Source organism: Strix uralensis, chromosome 2, assembly GCF_047716275.1.
Source record: "Strix uralensis isolate ZFMK-TIS-50842 chromosome 2, bStrUra1, whole genome shotgun sequence".
Taxonomy (NCBI): Eukaryota; Metazoa; Chordata; class Aves; order Strigiformes; family Strigidae; genus Strix; species Strix uralensis.
In genome coordinates, this window is record NC_133973.1 from 52,376,271 (window position 1) to 52,394,366 (window position 18,096).

General features: G+C 42.2%; 1 protein-coding gene across 4 annotated transcripts in view; it reads right to left on the minus strand.

The window, feature by feature from the left end:
* REPS2 (RALBP1 associated Eps domain containing 2) overlaps positions 1-18,096 on the minus strand; it is a 104,387-nt gene that overhangs the window by 10,153 nt on the left and 76,138 nt on the right. For 3 of the 4 annotated variants that reach the window (XM_074858711.1, XM_074858710.1, XM_074858713.1), the window contains exons 14-15: positions 13,622-13,686; positions 1,303-1,386 (exon numbers count right to left, since the gene is read on the minus strand). In XM_074858711.1, coding sequence (XP_074714812.1) covers positions 1,303-1,386; positions 13,622-13,686 — 149 coding nt within the window. The remainder of the gene's footprint in view (positions 1-1,302; positions 1,387-13,621; positions 13,687-18,096) is intronic. The other variant, XM_074858712.1, reaches the window with a different exon arrangement.

The window sequence follows — 18,096 nt, forward strand, 5'->3', positions numbered from 1 at the left end:
AGCTCCCTGCAAACACACAACGTACAGCAAGTGACAAACTTGCATATGCCTTCTACAACTACAAACTGGTGGGATGCCAAATGTACAATCCCAGTCTACCTTAAACTGCCAAAAACCAACCAAATCCATAGGATAAATCCCTCTTCCATTTCAAATGAAATACTGGAAAAAGTGACCCAATATCTAAAACCAGATCCCTCCACAGGAGCTCTTTGGCTGGCTGCTGCTGCACCAGGCTTTGGAGGTGGGTCAGCACTGTGCCAGCAACCTGCCTCCCACACCCCCCAACCTGGGGCTTCTCTGTATTTTAGTGATCTGGGCGGGATGAGGGCAAGCATGAAATAGGGGGACCACAAGGATTTAATTCCCCCAGTAGGGCTGCAAAGCAGAGCAAGGAAGCAGCAGGGCTAGAACTAGCATGCAGTGAGCACAAATGGAGCAAGGACACTGCCCAGAAAGCCCTATAATGTATAGGAAACAACACTGGACATTTGTCTGTGCTCCCTGTTAGGGTAAGAAGTGTGATGGTGCTCCCTGGACAAGGTATGTACTACATACAGCACCTGCCAACAGTTCTTGGTTGGGCTGAGCAAAGGTCTTGCAGGTGCTCCCTGGCTGCAGGAGGGGCTGGAGAGGGTAGCATCTGCATTTTCCCCCTATCAAAACCTGTTCTGGCTGGGGCTGGTGGAAGGAGGTGGTGGGAGAGTGACCAGGAGTGGGAAAATGCTCACAGCCACTGCTACGGCCACTCCACCCCTAAGTGAGACCCTTTGAAGAGTGCCACTGCAATTTTGGTGCTTACTTTATACCAATGATATGTTCATATAAAAACATATTAGAAACTGCACATCTTGAGCAAATCTTTCCCAGTCTATATATACTTAGTGGCTGATCCTGACCTCTAGCAAACAGGTGTGTTTACATCAAAACCAAATCCTCAATAACTGGAAGCAAGAAGTGCGCCACAATTTGGAAGAAATACAGCGAGACAGGGGTCGAGTACAATCAAAGTCTTTTTTTGTCTTCCCTAAGGCTCCACAAGCCCCTATTGATTTGAAACAAATGGCAAGCTGCCTCTCTTAAAGCACGCGCATCAATGTGTATGTACTAAGAGTTTCCTAATGATTTATCTGAGCTGATGTCACATGCATTCCTAGTTCTCTCTAGTGTCTTGACCTCCAGAGAAGGTAAACATGTAAAAACGTAACCCTAACGCTCCGTTTAATTGCTTTAAAAATGTAAAACAACCACATTTGTTGAAGGCAAATCACTCCACAATGGTACAACGTCTGCAGGTCTCACCTTTTTTGCTGAACTGTTTTCTTCTGCCTGCGATGGGGGTCTATTCATCTGAGGATGTAATTCAACCTCAGATGGTTGCTCTGTCTGCAACAACAAATCAGTCATTGCTACACCCAGAAAACGACTAGCAGTTACACACAATAAAGTCAATGAAAGGAAACATTATGCATAAAAGAAAGTTACTTTAACAATTCAGCAGTTGGAGAAATGGAGATCTAGGGTGACAGCTGAATAGATGACATATGTCTTTTGCAGATTTTTAATGAAACCTTTTTCTTGCATTTTATTGTGCTAGGAAAACAAGAGAAAAGTTTTTTGGCAAAACATTAGGAACCATGTCTCTGGATGTAAATGACCTAGTACCCAGAATTTCTTCTAGAGTTACCCTTATGGACTAAATTCTCAGAGAAAGACTAAGGGGGCTGGATAAAAGCTAGAAAGTTCTCGAATGCACCCTGTCACCTTAATATCTCCTGAAACCTATGAAAATTCATTGGAGTAAGCCTCTGTCTTTGAAGTTTGCAAGGCTGGAGTGAGAAAGTCTGAATTATACCAAAAATTCCAGTAAAGTTACTGAAAACACAAGTCATAGAAGCAGCCAAATAAATCCTCCCTCCTCCCTTCTCATGTTTCAAACAGAAACCAAGCTGAACATTCAACACACAGGTCTACACTTCCGCAAAACAAAACACCGTTCCCCCAGCATATCTGACCAAACAGCAAATTAAAACAGAGGGTTAATCCCTTGCTTTGCCTCTCCTGAAACCTTCCCACATCTTTTGATTTGCTTCACCAGGACAGGGCATGGCACATCAGCCAGGTGAAGGTACCAGGATCTGGAGCTGCCTGTCCCTGGGGACGTGTGGCAGCAAACACAGAATAAACATAGTATAAACACGGTGCAGCTGTTTTCCGTCCAGAAGGCTGGCTCTCCAAGACAGGGCAGGCAGGCAGGAGCGGGAGGCTGAGGGCACTTGGCACTGAGGCGGATGGCCTCTTCTCTTTCCCAACTTCTGCCAAGTTGGAGCCACGCTGACAACAGCCCCCAGGCAGGAGAGGCAACCTGCCATCCTGCTCCCTCCTCAAAAAAGGCTCATTGCTACACAGGTGAAAGCTCATGTTTAAAACCAAGTTTAAGGCAAACCTCAACCTTCTAAGGGGACAGGATTTTAGTAGTAACAGTAACAACAATAACCTGTCGCACACTGAAGAACCTAATTCACTGTTGCCAAGACGTTTCTACACAGGCCCATCAAGCTCTGTAGCAGTCGCAAGTTTCCCAGTGCTTAACTATAAGTTAAACAAAAAGGACAGAAACCACAGAATTTGATACCTTTAAAAATGAGGGGCTTTTTCATACCACTTCCATTTTGTCTAAAAATACACAATAAGAGCTGTAAGAAAGGTGCAGAAGAAACGTGGTTCTGCCAGGTTACTGCTGTTCTCCAACTGTACAGTGTCAAACATGTGCAGAGGAGGGAGATTCGGGATCTTTTTTTAAAATGCATATGAAATTCCTCCAGAGAGGAGGAAAAGGCATTTTCACAGAATCACAGAATCCATTCAGGTTGGAAAAGACCTTGGGATCATCGAGTCCAACCATCAGCCCTACTCTACAAGTTCTCCCCTACACCATATCCCCCAGCATCTCATCTAAACAACCCTTAAACACATCCAGGGATGGTGACTCCACCACCTCCCTGGGCAGCCTATTCCACTGTCTGACCACTCTTTTTCCTAATGTCCAGTCTGAACCTCCCCTGCTGCAGTTTAAAGCCATTCCCTCTTGTTCTATCGCTAATTACCTATGAGAAGAGACCAGCACCAACCTCTCTACAATGTCCTTTCATGAGGTCTCCCCTCAGCCTTCTCTTCCTCAAACTGAACAGTCCCAGCTCCTTCAATCACTCCTCATAGGATTTGTTCTCCAGGCCCTTCACCAGCTTCGTTGCCCTCCTCTGCACTCGCTCCAGCACCTCGATATCCCTCTTGTATTGAGGTGCCCAAAACTGGACACAATACTCCAGGTGTGGCCTCACCAGTGCAGAGTACAGGGGGACTATCACCTCCCTACTTCTGCTGGTCACACTATTTCTAATACAAGCCAGGATGCCGTTGGCTTTCTTGGCCACCTGGGCACACTGCCGGCTCATGTTCAGCTGCTTGTCAGTTAGAACCCCCAGATCCTTCTCTTCCACACAGATCTCCAGTCACACCTCCCCAAGCTGACAAAATTTCTCTCCCCTTCTCTTCTAAGTGTGCCACATTTGTAGTGTTATCTGATGGTTAAAAAAACCCCCAAACAACTCACCCTGTAGTCTCCCAGTATTTGAATATTAGCATCTGAAATATTTGGATTTTAGTAACTGTTAGATACTAACATTTGAATTGTGGAAAGCTTTTCACGAGTTGAAGTGCTGTAACTGTAGATTTCTGGTACAAATAGGAGAGTGAAGTGGAAAAAACAATCTTTTTTTCTGTCTACAAAAATCAAAGACCTTTAGAAGTCCATTTAATGCAACAGACCATTTCTTTATCAGCAAGCTGAATAGCCCATAACCTCCCTGATTTCTACAACCACTTTTTATGTATTTGAAAAAAATGAAGGCTCTAAGCACTAATGACAGTAGCCTGGCAAAGTCCGTGAGGCTTTCATGAATGATTTGAGGATAGCGAAGCTCAAATACCCAACACAGCCAGACAATAAATTTGGGCTCAAACCACATCACTTTGTCAAAATCATTCATTTAGGGACAGCAAGAGTAAATGCAGTCTACTATAAACTCCTCATGGTATAGCTTTGCTGCACAACACAGAACAATGACAGAGGTATAAAAGAGCCAGCTCTTAATGGCCTTTCTTGGACAGGGAACACTAGATATCCCCCTAACCTGGCCAGGCAGGCAGTTTCTGGTGCTCACACTCACGTTGGGAGTCTACACTAAACCCTGCATCAAAAGCAAGAATATATTAACTTATTCCACAGAATGAAAAAGAAAAGAGACCAACCGCATGTTATTTAGCTATAGATAAAATGCAGCTTTTCAAGAACCAATGTGTTCAAACAGTGTAGAAGTAACTAAATAGACTGGTACTGTACAATGTCAATTGCAAATAAGGAAGAAAATTGAAATCACTGTAAGATAAAGGGGGAGGGGGGAAAATCTAACCTCCAAACTTTTGCAGAAACATACACACACACACCCCCCTTTTTTTTTTTTTAATGGTCTCATTGCAGGATAACACTGTTTTAAACTGAAGGGAACTGATAAAGGAAAAAAAGGGTAAACTTTGTTCTCTGGTGGAAGCAAATACAAATTGGCGTTCTGATGCCAAGAAGGGTAAGATTTCAAAATTTCCAACAGTTTGATATCCAAGTGCTGGGATGTGGCTGTCAGCCTAACAACTGTGGCAGCCGCTGTGCTGCGGTTGCGGGGCTGTGGGACCCGCTGGCTGAGGTTGGGCCATGGAGCTGGCTGCTCCTCTCCACTGCCTGGACGCCAGGACAGCAAAGCTCAGCAGCCAGTGGGGCAGGGGCTGGCTGGAGCAGGCAAGTGGTAAAATAAATAAATAGTTACATTTAATAAAAAAATAAAAACAAAAAAAAAAAAAAAAAAAAAAAAAGAAAAAACCCAAACCAACTAGCTCTGGTGATGCAGCTTATGCAAAATGAATAAAACCGACTGCCACGTCCCTAAAGTGCCACCTAGTGGCATGCGGGACAGGCCATTTCTGAGTGCTTTGCTTAGAGGAGAGTACCAAAAAATAGCTGTTTGCATTACTCGGAGCCTGCAGACTGAGCCGGCCCCACAGGGTGGGCAGACAGCCGGGCTGGGCACCATCAGCCTCGGCTCTTTGGAGAGTCTCCTTTCCCTCTCTTGCAGAAGCCAGGTCCACACATTAACGATCTGCCATCAGAGCTACAAGTTCTCCTCCATGAAAGATCTCCATTCCTCAGAGAGATGTGCCTCTGACACAAGTGCCCAAGCATAAAAAAAAAAAATCAGTATGCTGTTGCAGGGGATTTTGTTCAGGGACAGACAGCATTTAAACCAGGCAAAAATCTTTTGTTAACTGCAATGTGCATCAATGCAAAGGTTTGCTGACTTGGCTAACCCAACAAAGTCCTCTCTAGGCAAGGCCTGAGAGGCTTTACAAATATGTTTGCAATCTGATGTCTCCTCACACTGGCCCCACACAGATTTTAAAGGAAAAATAACTCCTGCTTTTTCTTTTGGCAGAGGGATTCTTCACAGATTTCATTCCCCTCACTGATTTGGACATAGGGTGAAAGCCACTCCCTGTAGCCTTCTGGTCATGGGCAGAGTGAGACTGGCTCAAAAATACTCCAGTCCAAGCTCCTACAGCGGAGTGTAAGGAAAAGGTGATCCATTAGGAGCAGCAGAGGTGGGTTCCCTTTAGTTCTCCATTGTTTTTATACCATGCTTAGTATAGTCTTTGGGCAACTTGTTTCTCATTAAGAAACAGCAATAAACTGTCTCCCTCCATCACAGCAATAAATGTCTTAAAATTTTCCCACATCTTGGGAACTTCTCACCATTATATTAGGGTTTTAAAATCTTCACCACTGGTTTATAAAACTGGAAGATCATACATTATGCAGTATGGTCTTTCAAAGGAAAATTCGGTTACAGGAGTGTAAAAGTGCTTCAATGGAAGTTTCTCACTCGTGTCCACAGAACTGAGTAAGCTACTGACATAGAAAGTACTACTGTGCTAGCTGGTATGGCTGGGTCCACACCCACAGTTACAGCTGATGGGCAAAGAATATCCTGCTCATGTGCACTGCCAGCAGTGCAAAAAAGAGTGTGCGGACCAGGCCTAAGAGTATCTTGATTTTGGGAAGAAAAGTTAGCGACCACAGAAAAGAGCAAGACAGTGTCCTATTACAAATCTGAAGAGCTTCTCTTTGCAAAGACCAAAGTCCAGTTATTAACAGGCAGTAACTCCTTTCTCTCCCATGCAGCCTTGTATTTCCTAGGAATAGCCATACCCTTCTCATTCTTCCAGACAGAAGATAAAACTGGCCAACAAAGTTTCTGTACAACAGCTGTGGCCAGAGACCAACCTGTGGCCTATGGCCAATATTAAGCATTAGGACAGATAATTCCTCATCGTTAAGGAGAGCATTAGGAATTGCAAATACTCATTATTTTATCGCGTGATCCTTGACAAGCCATTCATAATCTCCTCACTGCTCCATGTGACGATACTTAACAGTACCTTTCTAAAACAATATGTAACACTCACTTAAGCACTAAGTGCTTCCAAACCCTCAGATGAAAGATTTTCATAACTGTAAGAGAACACATTACCTTAACAACTGGTTCTTCATTTACATTTCCAGTACTTTTGCTTTGCAGTGCTGGATTATATGTGGATTTCACACCCACTTTTCAAGACAATCCATAACTGATCTTCCAGAACAGAATGTCTACCAGAGCCTTTTTGCAAGAGGTATAAAGTATATATCCACTCTTTCCCACAATTCAATCTCACCCACACTTATGCTCCAGGATAACTTTACACGTGGAAACAGTCCCATTGTAGTCAATGGCACCACTCACAGAAATGAAGTTATCTCAGTGCATTCATTGGAATAGCCCATAATCATTACCTATACAGCGCCACTGCTTAGCTTTGCAAAAAAAGTATTGAGAACAGCTTATCTGTAAGAAAAAGTAGGATGCTAAATATGTTTAATGCTCAGTATGTGCCCGCTGCAATCTCCTATCATCTCTATGTAAATTCATTTAAGAGGTATTTTCCTCCTTTCTAAAAATTCGTATTTCTGCGCTTAATGTCAATTTCTAAGAAGTCAAGATGTCTCAATTCCAGTTTCTGTGAGTCTTGTGCATCCCACACTGAATCATCAGTTCTTTTTATTGCTTGTTACAGAAACTGAAAATGGTTAAGACAGAAAGAAAACCCATAGGGATGCAAATGCAACAAGCTGCCAGGGTCTTAGCGTGCTGTCTGCTTTCTCAGAGCTGTGCAGCCCTGAAGTTTTGATAAGCTTTCTCCTTCCCGGAGCTATCTGAGAGCTGGTGATAAGGGTGAGGAAAAAGGCAGTAAATACAAACAAATTGCTGCAATGTTCAGCCCATTTGCAAGGAAAGAATAGGACTCAGACGGAAGCATCAACGATGTGTTTTAATATTCCACTTCCACAAAACCAGATTAACGTAAGCTAGAAAGGGGTATGTGCATTCCACTGGAGATATAAGCATTGGAGTCTCAGCTTTTTTTGTTGTTGTTTTTATAATAAGCCAAATTCAAAAATTATTACACACATTTTAGTTAAGACTCTCGCCCTTCTTTCAGTCTCCCAGAAACCTCTTTAGAAAGGATTTCATGGCATCCATCAACTACTCCCCAAATTCAATTTTAACTGTGCTACTTTCCACCACTTCTTAAACTGTAATTTATTTTGTCTGGCCGTTTTAGATTTAATATATAGTTTTCATAAGAGGAAGATAATCCACTTGTATAATATTAAAGTGGCAGATGGCAAAATCTTTCATGTTATAGAAGACTTTCAGTTTGATTACAGTTACAGGCTTCTTCAGTACCTATTGCACTGATTATACAACATATGTTATTCTGCAGCCAAAACCATGGAGATGATCAAAAAAACCCACCCTCTTCTTGCACAGTGGTTGAAAACGCAAGCTAAAAAAGTATTCATTTAGTTTAATATAAAATGGTTGTCTGAGAGAATACCATCATGTATACAAATAGCATGCTGCCAAAAGCAAAATCTTCACTTCTTTTTTGTTAATTTTTATAACAGAAAAGTTCCTTCCAGGTGTCCTGCCAGCACTTGAAATTCCTCACATAATTTTACACAGTGAGGCAGCCCCTCAGCTGGCTGAATATCTTCTCCAAACAACCTTGTAACAGAGATGAGCAAACCCTACTTCATCCTCTACATATCTTGGCTTTACCCAAAGGCATTGGCGGTGGGGGGCCCCCCGGACCAGCTCCCAGCACAGAGCCTGCACATGGCCATCCTGCCTGGCAGGCTGAGAGGTCTCAGCAGGACAGACAGGAGCCCTTCCCCACCTCTTGGCCTCCGCCCCGCAGATCAGCATGGGCATGCGTAATTCATGGTTACAGACCCAGCCTGAGCGTACCCCATGCTCTTCATGGATTCAGGAGAACTTGGAGGCATGTTAGTAGAGACAACTTCTTGAACTGTGTCCCAGTTTTCACTTGCAATTCTGGATGATGAATGGGCAAAAAGCTTCAAGGAATTATGAAGTATCAAGTAACATTTGGAGAGCAGAACATTCAATATGTTAAGAATAATATATTTGCTTTCCAAAAACAACAGGTGCCTGTGACTGGGCAGGGTGACCCACCCATCATCCCTCACAGCACTTTGTTTCCATGAAATCACCAAATCAATAACATCTAACAGTAACGATGGCCACTAAACTGACAGGCTAATTCTGAGCTCATATAACACAGTGAGATTTTAATCTTCAGAGCTGCACTGTACTCAGGATACCTCAACTTGATAATGTTAACAGCTGCCTACCAACTCCATTTCACCTGAACACTTTGCCTTCACCCATAATTTTTTCAGTGCCTGTCAAATCTGCCAGCATGGAACCAGTGGGAAAACCAGGTCCCAAGGTCTCCAGAAATAAAAATCCAACACAAACCAGTGTGAATACACAAAACCAACAGGCTTAAAATTTAGACTCTGGGAAAACAGACTAGGAACATCAGTTTTTTCAGCCAAGATATACAGGGTTTTCTTCCAGTCCCACTGTTTTCAAATCCCCTTATTATGGCACAGGCAGGATTGAAGATACACATGCCTTCATTACTGGACAGGAAGGTACCAAAATAGAGTAATTTAAATAAAGGGATGTTGATCTAATTGGGCAAGGTTGTAGATAGTGAGCTATGTTGGATCCTAAAGTTATATTTGCTCTTCAGTGTTCATCCGTAATTCCTATTAACATAAATATGTTACTAAATCTCCCACAGTAAGCAGCTGTGGTAAATGACTTCTGTAGGTCTAAAAGCCAACAGTAATAAAGTATTATTTTGTTTTTCAATTAAAAAAATAACAACAGAGGCTTATATGAGATGTGCATACACGTTTGGTTCCAGTGGAGTGTTATTTATGAGCACCCAAAGTTATTTCCTATCTGAAATCTGCATCACTGCAAATCAGCTACGTAGCTATTGCCTTTCTATCATGATTCTCACCACCATCAAGTTACACAAATTTTCTATGTAAAGACCTGGGCCCACAAAAAAGTTTTGGGGCCACCTTTATGTCATTTTTCCTTGATGACTTAAATTTATCATTAAGTTAGGAACGCAGGATCAGGAGAAATTACCTGAGCCACTGAATCCAGTCCTCTACAAGCCCAGAAAAAAACCCAGCAGGTATTTCAACAAGCTACAGGTCATCTGTTCTATATATCATCACTTTGGGTGGGAGGGATGATGATGGGGATGACGATAGGGATGACCGAATAAAAACCTAAAAACTTAAACAAACAAACAGAGTAGAAAAGCCATAACTGTAGCATGTCATGGGAAGTGTGCAATAGAGGTAAGGCATTGCCAGTGTCCCAAGTCTGTACAATAGCTTGCAGCATATTAAATATTTGTGGTCCAGAGAAATAGGGAAACTGATACAGACAAAATTATCCTTAAATCTAGCAGCTACTGAAGACTTGCTAAGTGTGAGATGTGCTCCTAGGGTTTACAGAAGGTGTCAGTGAAATTACACACAGGCATATATACAGTAGTAAAAGGAAAAGACTTCAAAATAACGTATTATCCAAAACAAGACTGTAGTCTTTGTATAAGCCTGCTTCCATACATAATATTTCCAGGTGCCCTTTATAGAATTTAGGCTAAACTTGAGTTACTTTCTTTTTTTAATAGGAAAGCAGCATGAATTCAGTATTCTAATAAAGCATTTCATACTGCATTTCATGGTGTCTTACTGGAAATATCAATTCAAAATGGCTTGCAGTGCAGAGAGATATGGGCTGGAATTTGGGTTAAAAGATCATAAATTGGAGATAACGGTGTATCCACATTATGTAAACTTGCCCTTTGTCCATCTTTATTAAATTTCTTTACAGTCATTATAGGGTCGTCAGATGAAAGCACCACTGCATGGGAGAAATGACTGGTGAAAGCTCCAAGAAAAACTTGAGTACAGTTCATGGGCTGATACAAAGTCAATATAATGCTGACTTTGGCAATGGAGAAAAACTCCAAGCATATGGAGCTAGCATAGCCTTTTAGAGGCGATCAAGAAGAAAGAAATACAGAGTTAATCCACCAACTCTAAACCCATCATAAAGGTAAGAAGAGATACAGCTGCACCTGTAAAGGTGTCTGCCCACCACAGATGTGGAATGGCATGGGCTAGCAGCAGCAACCCAGAGCAGAGAAGCCATCCCCATGCTGCTACTTCCCCATAAACCAGCCAAGTCCTCGCAGGATCCCAAGACTCGAGGCTCCCACAGTAAGCCTGTGCATCCACTGAGCTCTGGAGTCAAGGCCACAGCAGTATTAGCTCTAAGTTTTATCTTGTGCTACACTCACCCAGTGATGTGGTCCTTCTCCCTCGTTATTCAGCTGACTGCACTAGGGAGGCAGAGTTGGACATGGACATCATTTAATAAGTTTGTGATACGACTAGAAACGTTTGGCATGCTCTGAATAACCAGTGTTTCAGTAACTTACTGAGCCTGATTACCTTGGAGGTTCTGACAGGAAAAATAATGTTTTCCTAAAGGTTGAAGCAAATTCTACTAAAAACAACAGCAACTCAGGACCAAAGTCAAGATGCCATTTCTATATTGCTATTGATTAAGCTCACAGAAGGACTTCTGCTCCACTGAAATGTAATACCTGCCCCTTGGTACCTCTCTTTTATGCACTTTGGCCTTTACATCCCATGAGCCCTTTAATCTCACTCTAAAGAGGTAACTGGTTCAGGCTGCTTCTCAGCCATCCATAGAAAACTGTAGTCCTCAGAAGAAATTATTTCCCTCTCCTCCTCCATCAACTCATTTCCAAAGCTCAGCCAAAATAACCACACCACGAGCATACTTATATGGTGCATGGCCACCTGAAATATGTGGGGTTCGCTTCATTTCCAAGATACATTTGTCATTCACAGTGCTTAACTACTGGCACATAAAAAAGGATTTATAGCAATAAAAAAGGATTTTCAATAACATTGTTGAAAATTAAGTTAAAACAGAAATTTAAGAAGAGTTTGGTAAATCTTGAAACTGGAAAAAGCTGAATGTGTCATTTCAGCATCATGACTTTTCTTCAGTTCCTGATCGTGCTTCAGTTTTGAAAGCAGATCCCTTCCTCCAACTTCTTCATGCTCTTTAAATCAAGGGCCCCACTGGACTAATGTAATCCATATGCTTACTATTGCTTACATGCTATTCCTAAGTGTCAGCTCAGCTGAATTATGACCCCATCACACATACTTCTCTACTGTCTGTTACCTTTATCACAGAAAGGCACGCTTGGAGATAAAATAAACAATGTGACAAGCTTGAAGTTTATTATGTTTTCAAGAACCAGTTTTATGTAAATATTTGCTAGATGTCAGAACAATAATATTTTGATATTTGATTAAATATCTTTAAAAATCATCAGAAATAAATTAAGTAAATGTAAGTGATGCAGGTAAGCAAAGCATCAGCTATATATTCATCACTGAGTAGACATAGAAGCCACTTTTTTTTTTTTTTCTTTCAGAAACCAGACTTTTGTATGGGAGAGGACTGGATCAAGAATTTCATATGAGAATCTTCTTGTGTGTATTGTTTTAGAAAGGTCCTATATTCTGAATAGCCAAATGTAGGATGAGCAGTTGGTTTAGTGTTTGTGATGTGGTAAGGAAGCTGCTGCACATGCATAAATAAATTAACATCTCTCCTTACTGCCCTGCTCAGGAAACGCAAATCTATCATAGGACAAGGAAGTGAACAATTAGCAGAACCTAGGGAAGAAAACCATTGTTTTCAAGCAAAGAACAGGATTTGTTGTATTTACTGCTTTTCCTGATGGCAGTGAGAGGGCTTGCACTGCACAGAGCCAGCATGCTGTGGCAAGCCCGAGTAGTGGCAGCAGGGCCAGCATTAGTCACAGCGGAAGTTGCTGCTGCAGGCATGAGGTGGGGAACCATACTGGGGTTCGGGGGAAGCCAGAGGGAAGCACTGCTCTCCAGAGAACGTTGGACAAAGCAGGAACGCAATGGGTGCGCTAAGGCTCATGTGGTGTTAGCAGTAAGGCTAATGCCATACTGACTTGGGTGAAGCACACAAGCTCAAATCAGAATGCTCTGCAGTCCTCAAGGTAGAAACTAGCTAAAAAGGGCTGGGGAGAGGAATAGAGCAACAAGCTGCTGGTGAAGCTTGGGGTGGCAACAAGCCTTTTAGCATTTTGATCATAAGCACTGTGCAGCAGGTGTTCAACAGCAGACTCTTAAGAGTAGATCCAAAACTCAAGCGAGGACTGTTTCTGGCCCAAGGAAGGTGTCTCACCAAGTTTTTATATGTAATGGGCTGTTAGCTCCCCTGTGGACTTGTCTTCTATTATACACTTCACCCAAAGGAGTAATATATGAAGCATACTGCTGCCTCAGATCTAACAGAGCCAACAAAAGAACAAGACGCTGAACCTCCATCATTTCTTAAAACAAGAAGTAGTATCTGGATGCAGATACGCATGATTTAGTCAATTTGCATTATGATGTGGTTGTGTGATGCTCTGAAAACAAAAACTCATCCAAAAAGCAAAACAAAAGCACACCACTAACCGTTTGAAACTTAATAACATAACTGACATGGCATTCACTTCCTTTCAGCATTATGTTTTAAACCCATGGGTGAAATACACTCTTACATACCGTGGCTCCCTTAGCAGGTGCCCTCTGAGCATTTGAAGCTTGAGAAGCAAATAGCAGGCATCACGCCCATGCCTTTCAGGCATGAAAACTCTCATTAGTAGACTACCCTTACTAGCCTTTAATTTACAGTTTTGTCTAGTGGGTGCATGTCAGCTCCACTACAAAGAGATTTAATTAGTCCGTAATTTGACACTGCAGCACACGGGCTAGACAGACCAATGAAGGAGGACATGTACAGAACTGCAGAGCACACTGCAGATTTGCATTAACCTGGAAGGAAGAACAACTGCCACGTCCAAGCCAACTTCTGCTAACCACTGCAACAGTAACATAAATAAACAAATAATACACAGCAAAGTGCTAAACCTCTGTCCATACCTGAGATACAGAAGGTCGAGGGGGCAGTGCAGGCGGTGGTGGGGGCAGCCAGCCAGACCTCACAGCTGAACAGTGAGAAGAGAAGATAAAACAAAAAACCAAAACCACATTAATTCCAAATAAAACCAGAATTAATTTCCATGATAATTCCTAGTGAAGAAGCAGTATTCAACATTTTAATAACAGAAACCAAACTTGATCTTTATTGAGCAAAACCATGTTTGAAATAACTTCCTGAGTAGTGATTTAATTGCTGTAAAAACCCACAATGTTATGATAAAAAGCAGAGATGGAAGCCAGTCAGCCACAAAAGCTGTAGCTAAAGCAATCCAATTCTAGTTAAAGAACCCCAGAAACAGGGACTACTTGTCCTTGGGACTTTGCTCTTTGTCATTAACATTATTGCCTTTTTTAAAAGTGATGCATTAGCATCCAATGTCAACATTAGTGTTCACTCCAGATAAAACACACTATCTGATGGAGCGCAGCCTTAAAAAGAAAACATCTGCCATGGAATCAATAGGACAAAAGCCTAAACGAACAAAAAAGAAAACCATTTATTTGGCTTTATGTTTTGTATTTGCATGTTATTACTCATTGGAGGTATTTCAGAGGAAGGAGAAGTAGGGGGAGGAAGACAAATACTAATGGTTCGTTCAGGCCCCTTTAATATAACACAATGTCAGCTTTTAAGTTTGAGCCAGCACAAAGGGAGGGTAACAGTCATGTAGGTCCAAGCACTGTATTTCTCAGTTTCCCTAAATACCTAAAACCCATCATGGGGTAAAACTACAGGACAGATGATGGCTTCCAAAGGCAGCTGCAGAGAGGAAGACTAGGCTAGCACAGAGATACCAACCAGGACTGGTAGGAGTCCTTAGGTAGGTTACCCTCCCCTAGCTCCTGTCGCACTGAATGCTCAACACTTGCACTGGCAGATAACACAGTCCATCTTGCACTGGTGGTTATCTGTATAGCAAAAAACCCCCCAACAATATTAAAACTTAGAAATGCTTTTACCACAATAATGCTAAGCAAGCAGTTACATTTAGACACTTTATTTCCATGCATATTTTAAAAAGCCACAAAGACCATTACAAGCCTTGTTACAGCTTAGCCATTTACATATTTTATACACCAAATCTAAAAATGTCTACATGGCTGAAATACAAAGACAAAAGATAGTAACCATTAAGGACAACAGTGACATGTGAGTAATATGTGGGTGAAAAACATTGAGAACAGTCATATTGACTATATACAGCTCCAAAGAGGCTTACAACACATTGGGGTTTTTTACATCTTCTGTATCATCATCTCTTGAATCAAAATATCACTGCACACAATGCCAAAGAGAGAGAACAATTAAAACGCAACTTAGGTTAAGCAAGGGAGTCACTAACACACAGGTGTAAGAGATTTGAAAAAACATGGTCATTGGGATCCTTTCTCTTCCATTTAATTAGTTCTCTTTATAAGACCACTGCAGTACCTGCATGATGTCATCACTGCATTTTTTATCTCTTCTGTGCAACTCACATTTAGAAAGGAACAGTGGAATAAGAAACCCTCCTTTCCTTTAGGCTGAACTTCAGGTTATTACTTCATTTATCTGAGCACTGGCAGTCGCTTTGGCAGTTACGACTAGTAACAATACTTGAAAGCTGCAGCACTCTTGTAGGTCCATCAGCTGCACGCTGTAGTAGCAGACAAGTACGTATGCTCAACATGGTATGTTTATATTCAGGAAACCTTGTGGGAGCTGTGCTGTGATGCTCCATGGAAAACACCTCTGTGCACCTTATCCTACCACCACCACCAGCGACTATCACTGCAAGGGTATCACCTCTGCTCTCCAAACGGCTCTAATGTCATGGGGGAGCATGAATCCCTCACGCTTCCTAATGAGCCCCCAACAGCCCAAACGCGATGCTATGGAGTGCACTGCTGCCACAAGCATAGGGGTCCCAGGGAAAAGGCACGTGGGGCCAGGGTCAGTGGTGCTGTGGGCAGGCACCAACCCCAGCAGCTCCCTCGGCCCTTCCAAACACACATAGACCCCTCCAGGGCCCATTGTTTCTGTACTTGCTGGTTTACTCTCCAGCAGGCCCCCAAAAGCTTTACTGCAAGAGCTGCATCCATTGAGAACTCGCCTCAACTTCAGCTCTAGAGAATGCAGCACTTGCTGTCCTCGCTCCCCAATTCTTCAAACCCAGCGATACACCTAGGAAAGCAGCAGCATAGTCTTTATGCAGAACAATGCTGGGCTTGCTGGAAAAGCATCTCCTGAAGTGGCTGCACACACTGTGAAACCTCAGAAATCTCCCGGGATTTGTCCCACAAAATACCAAACGGAAAAATAATGTTTCCGTAAAATGGTCAAATTAAGAAAAACAAACACAAAACCCCACCCCCAAAAACCTGCTTCTTCAGCTTTCAAAATACAACATATATGAATTTAGCATTAAAGAAGTTAGATGCTTATACCACATGCATTTGACCCAGTTTCCTCTTTTTAATCCTGCTAATTCTAACTTAAGCTGCTCATGAAATATTCATAAAATTCCTGCTGTTGCAGAACATCTTCGGCCTGTTAGAAGGAAATCATGCTTATGTGAGCACAATTGCTAGACAAAAGTTAGTTGACTTTTGAGGACTGGTAACAACTTATAAAAAAGCTCACTTTTTTCCCCCACAGGGCAATGAAAAAAAATTCAATGACAGATCCTGCATGCTTCGGCCTCCTCTAGTGTCACTACCCTAAAAGAGGACAGTATTAACAGATACTCATAGGTTTTTATGTTTATCAGCAGGTGACATGTACTATTAGGCTATTCCAGAATACCTTCCTTCCTGGAAGACTGCCCCACACAGATCGACTTTTGCTGTTAAGAGACAGCATCACTATGTTGGCTCTGAAAGTGAACACAGGTAACAGGGGAAGGTCTGTTTCCAAAATGAAAGCAAGTACCCTGGGACCAAGCAGCAAACAGACAAATGTCGTATTTCCAGGTGCACACCTCAGAGCTTAGATAAGCTGCACACCATTGCTCTTTGAAAACAAGTCTTGTCCCCCTGCACAAAAGCAGAGGGAGCTGGAAGGAGCAGGATGGGCCTCGCACAGGTTGCCTTGTTACTCAGCAGCTTGCTGGCATTCCAACCAGGGTGAGCCATGTAAAGCAAATCTCAGAGATAGCACTGTGGAAATGCCATACAGGTACCAGTAAAATAGATTTTAAGTATACCCAGTATCCATATCACACGTATTCCTGTAAACTATAGCATTTTCATGCACTAGTTACTCCCACAAAGATAGTGCTAAGGCTTTCAGTTCAAAAATCATGGCTCTTTACTTAGCATGTTTACACTTTAAGGTGGATTATCTGCATGGAAAGCTTCCAGGTCCAATTTTCTGCCCTATTTTGGCAATCACAAAGGTCTGACAGCACTAACAGAACACCACACTAGATTAAAAGAACAGGTTTTCCAATCTGAAACTAGATTAATATTTTAAAACAAACACCAGGCTGTAATTGTACACTCTGAGAACAGGCCATGCCATCCTATCTGGCCACGCTGCTCTGGCCCCAGTCTCCCTAGCAGACAACACAAATCCTCAGCATCTTCATTACCCATGGTAGTGAAAAATATAAGTCATGGTGATCATCCAAATAGCTTCTTTACTTATTTGATCTAGGAAGAGGAGACCAAAGAAAAACATAAAATTATCAAAGTCCAGTCAAAGCTACGGGAAGTAGGTCTTTAGCTCACCCAGCACAGCAGCAGGGCAGGATGCCAAAATTACGGTGGAACAAATTTGGGCCCTTGGGATCCTTCAGAACAACCTGTAAGAACAACATGCTGCACCTCTCTCACCAAATTATAGTCACTTGACCTCTTGTTTCTTAGTACTGAAGAAAACTGTCATAATACACTGAGCTTCTGGATGCATGCTATTTCTTAAAGTTAATTAATACTGGAACAGCAGCATATAAAACTACACTTCCTGAAATATTTCCATATCAGGTATTTATTTCACTTCCCTTCTTTGCAGCTGCCTTCCTTCTTGGTTTTATATGACTACCACCTTACCCTAAGTATCACTTCAGACAAGTTAAAGCTTTGGGTGAAAAAAATATACTCCTTTTTCTCATCTGAATTGAATACGTACATAAGCAGTGTCCTGAAAAAAGGATGGTTTTCCTGGTCAAGGGCCGTTTTGCACCTTTCAAGGGCCGTTTTGCACCTTTCTAGCCACAGTGAAACTAGATACTGCCTACGAAAGGAGACTGACCTCCTTTCATGTCAAAACCCTATACACCTTTCATTCCATGATCAAAAAGGCACCCAGAGTTTGGTCACTCCTCTTATTTCAGTCACCATTCCCAAAGGGAGAAAGAGGCTGTGTTTCTCAGCTCACAAAAAGGGTGCAGCCCTAACCAAACCCAGCTTAAATCCAGGCTGACCTAAATCCA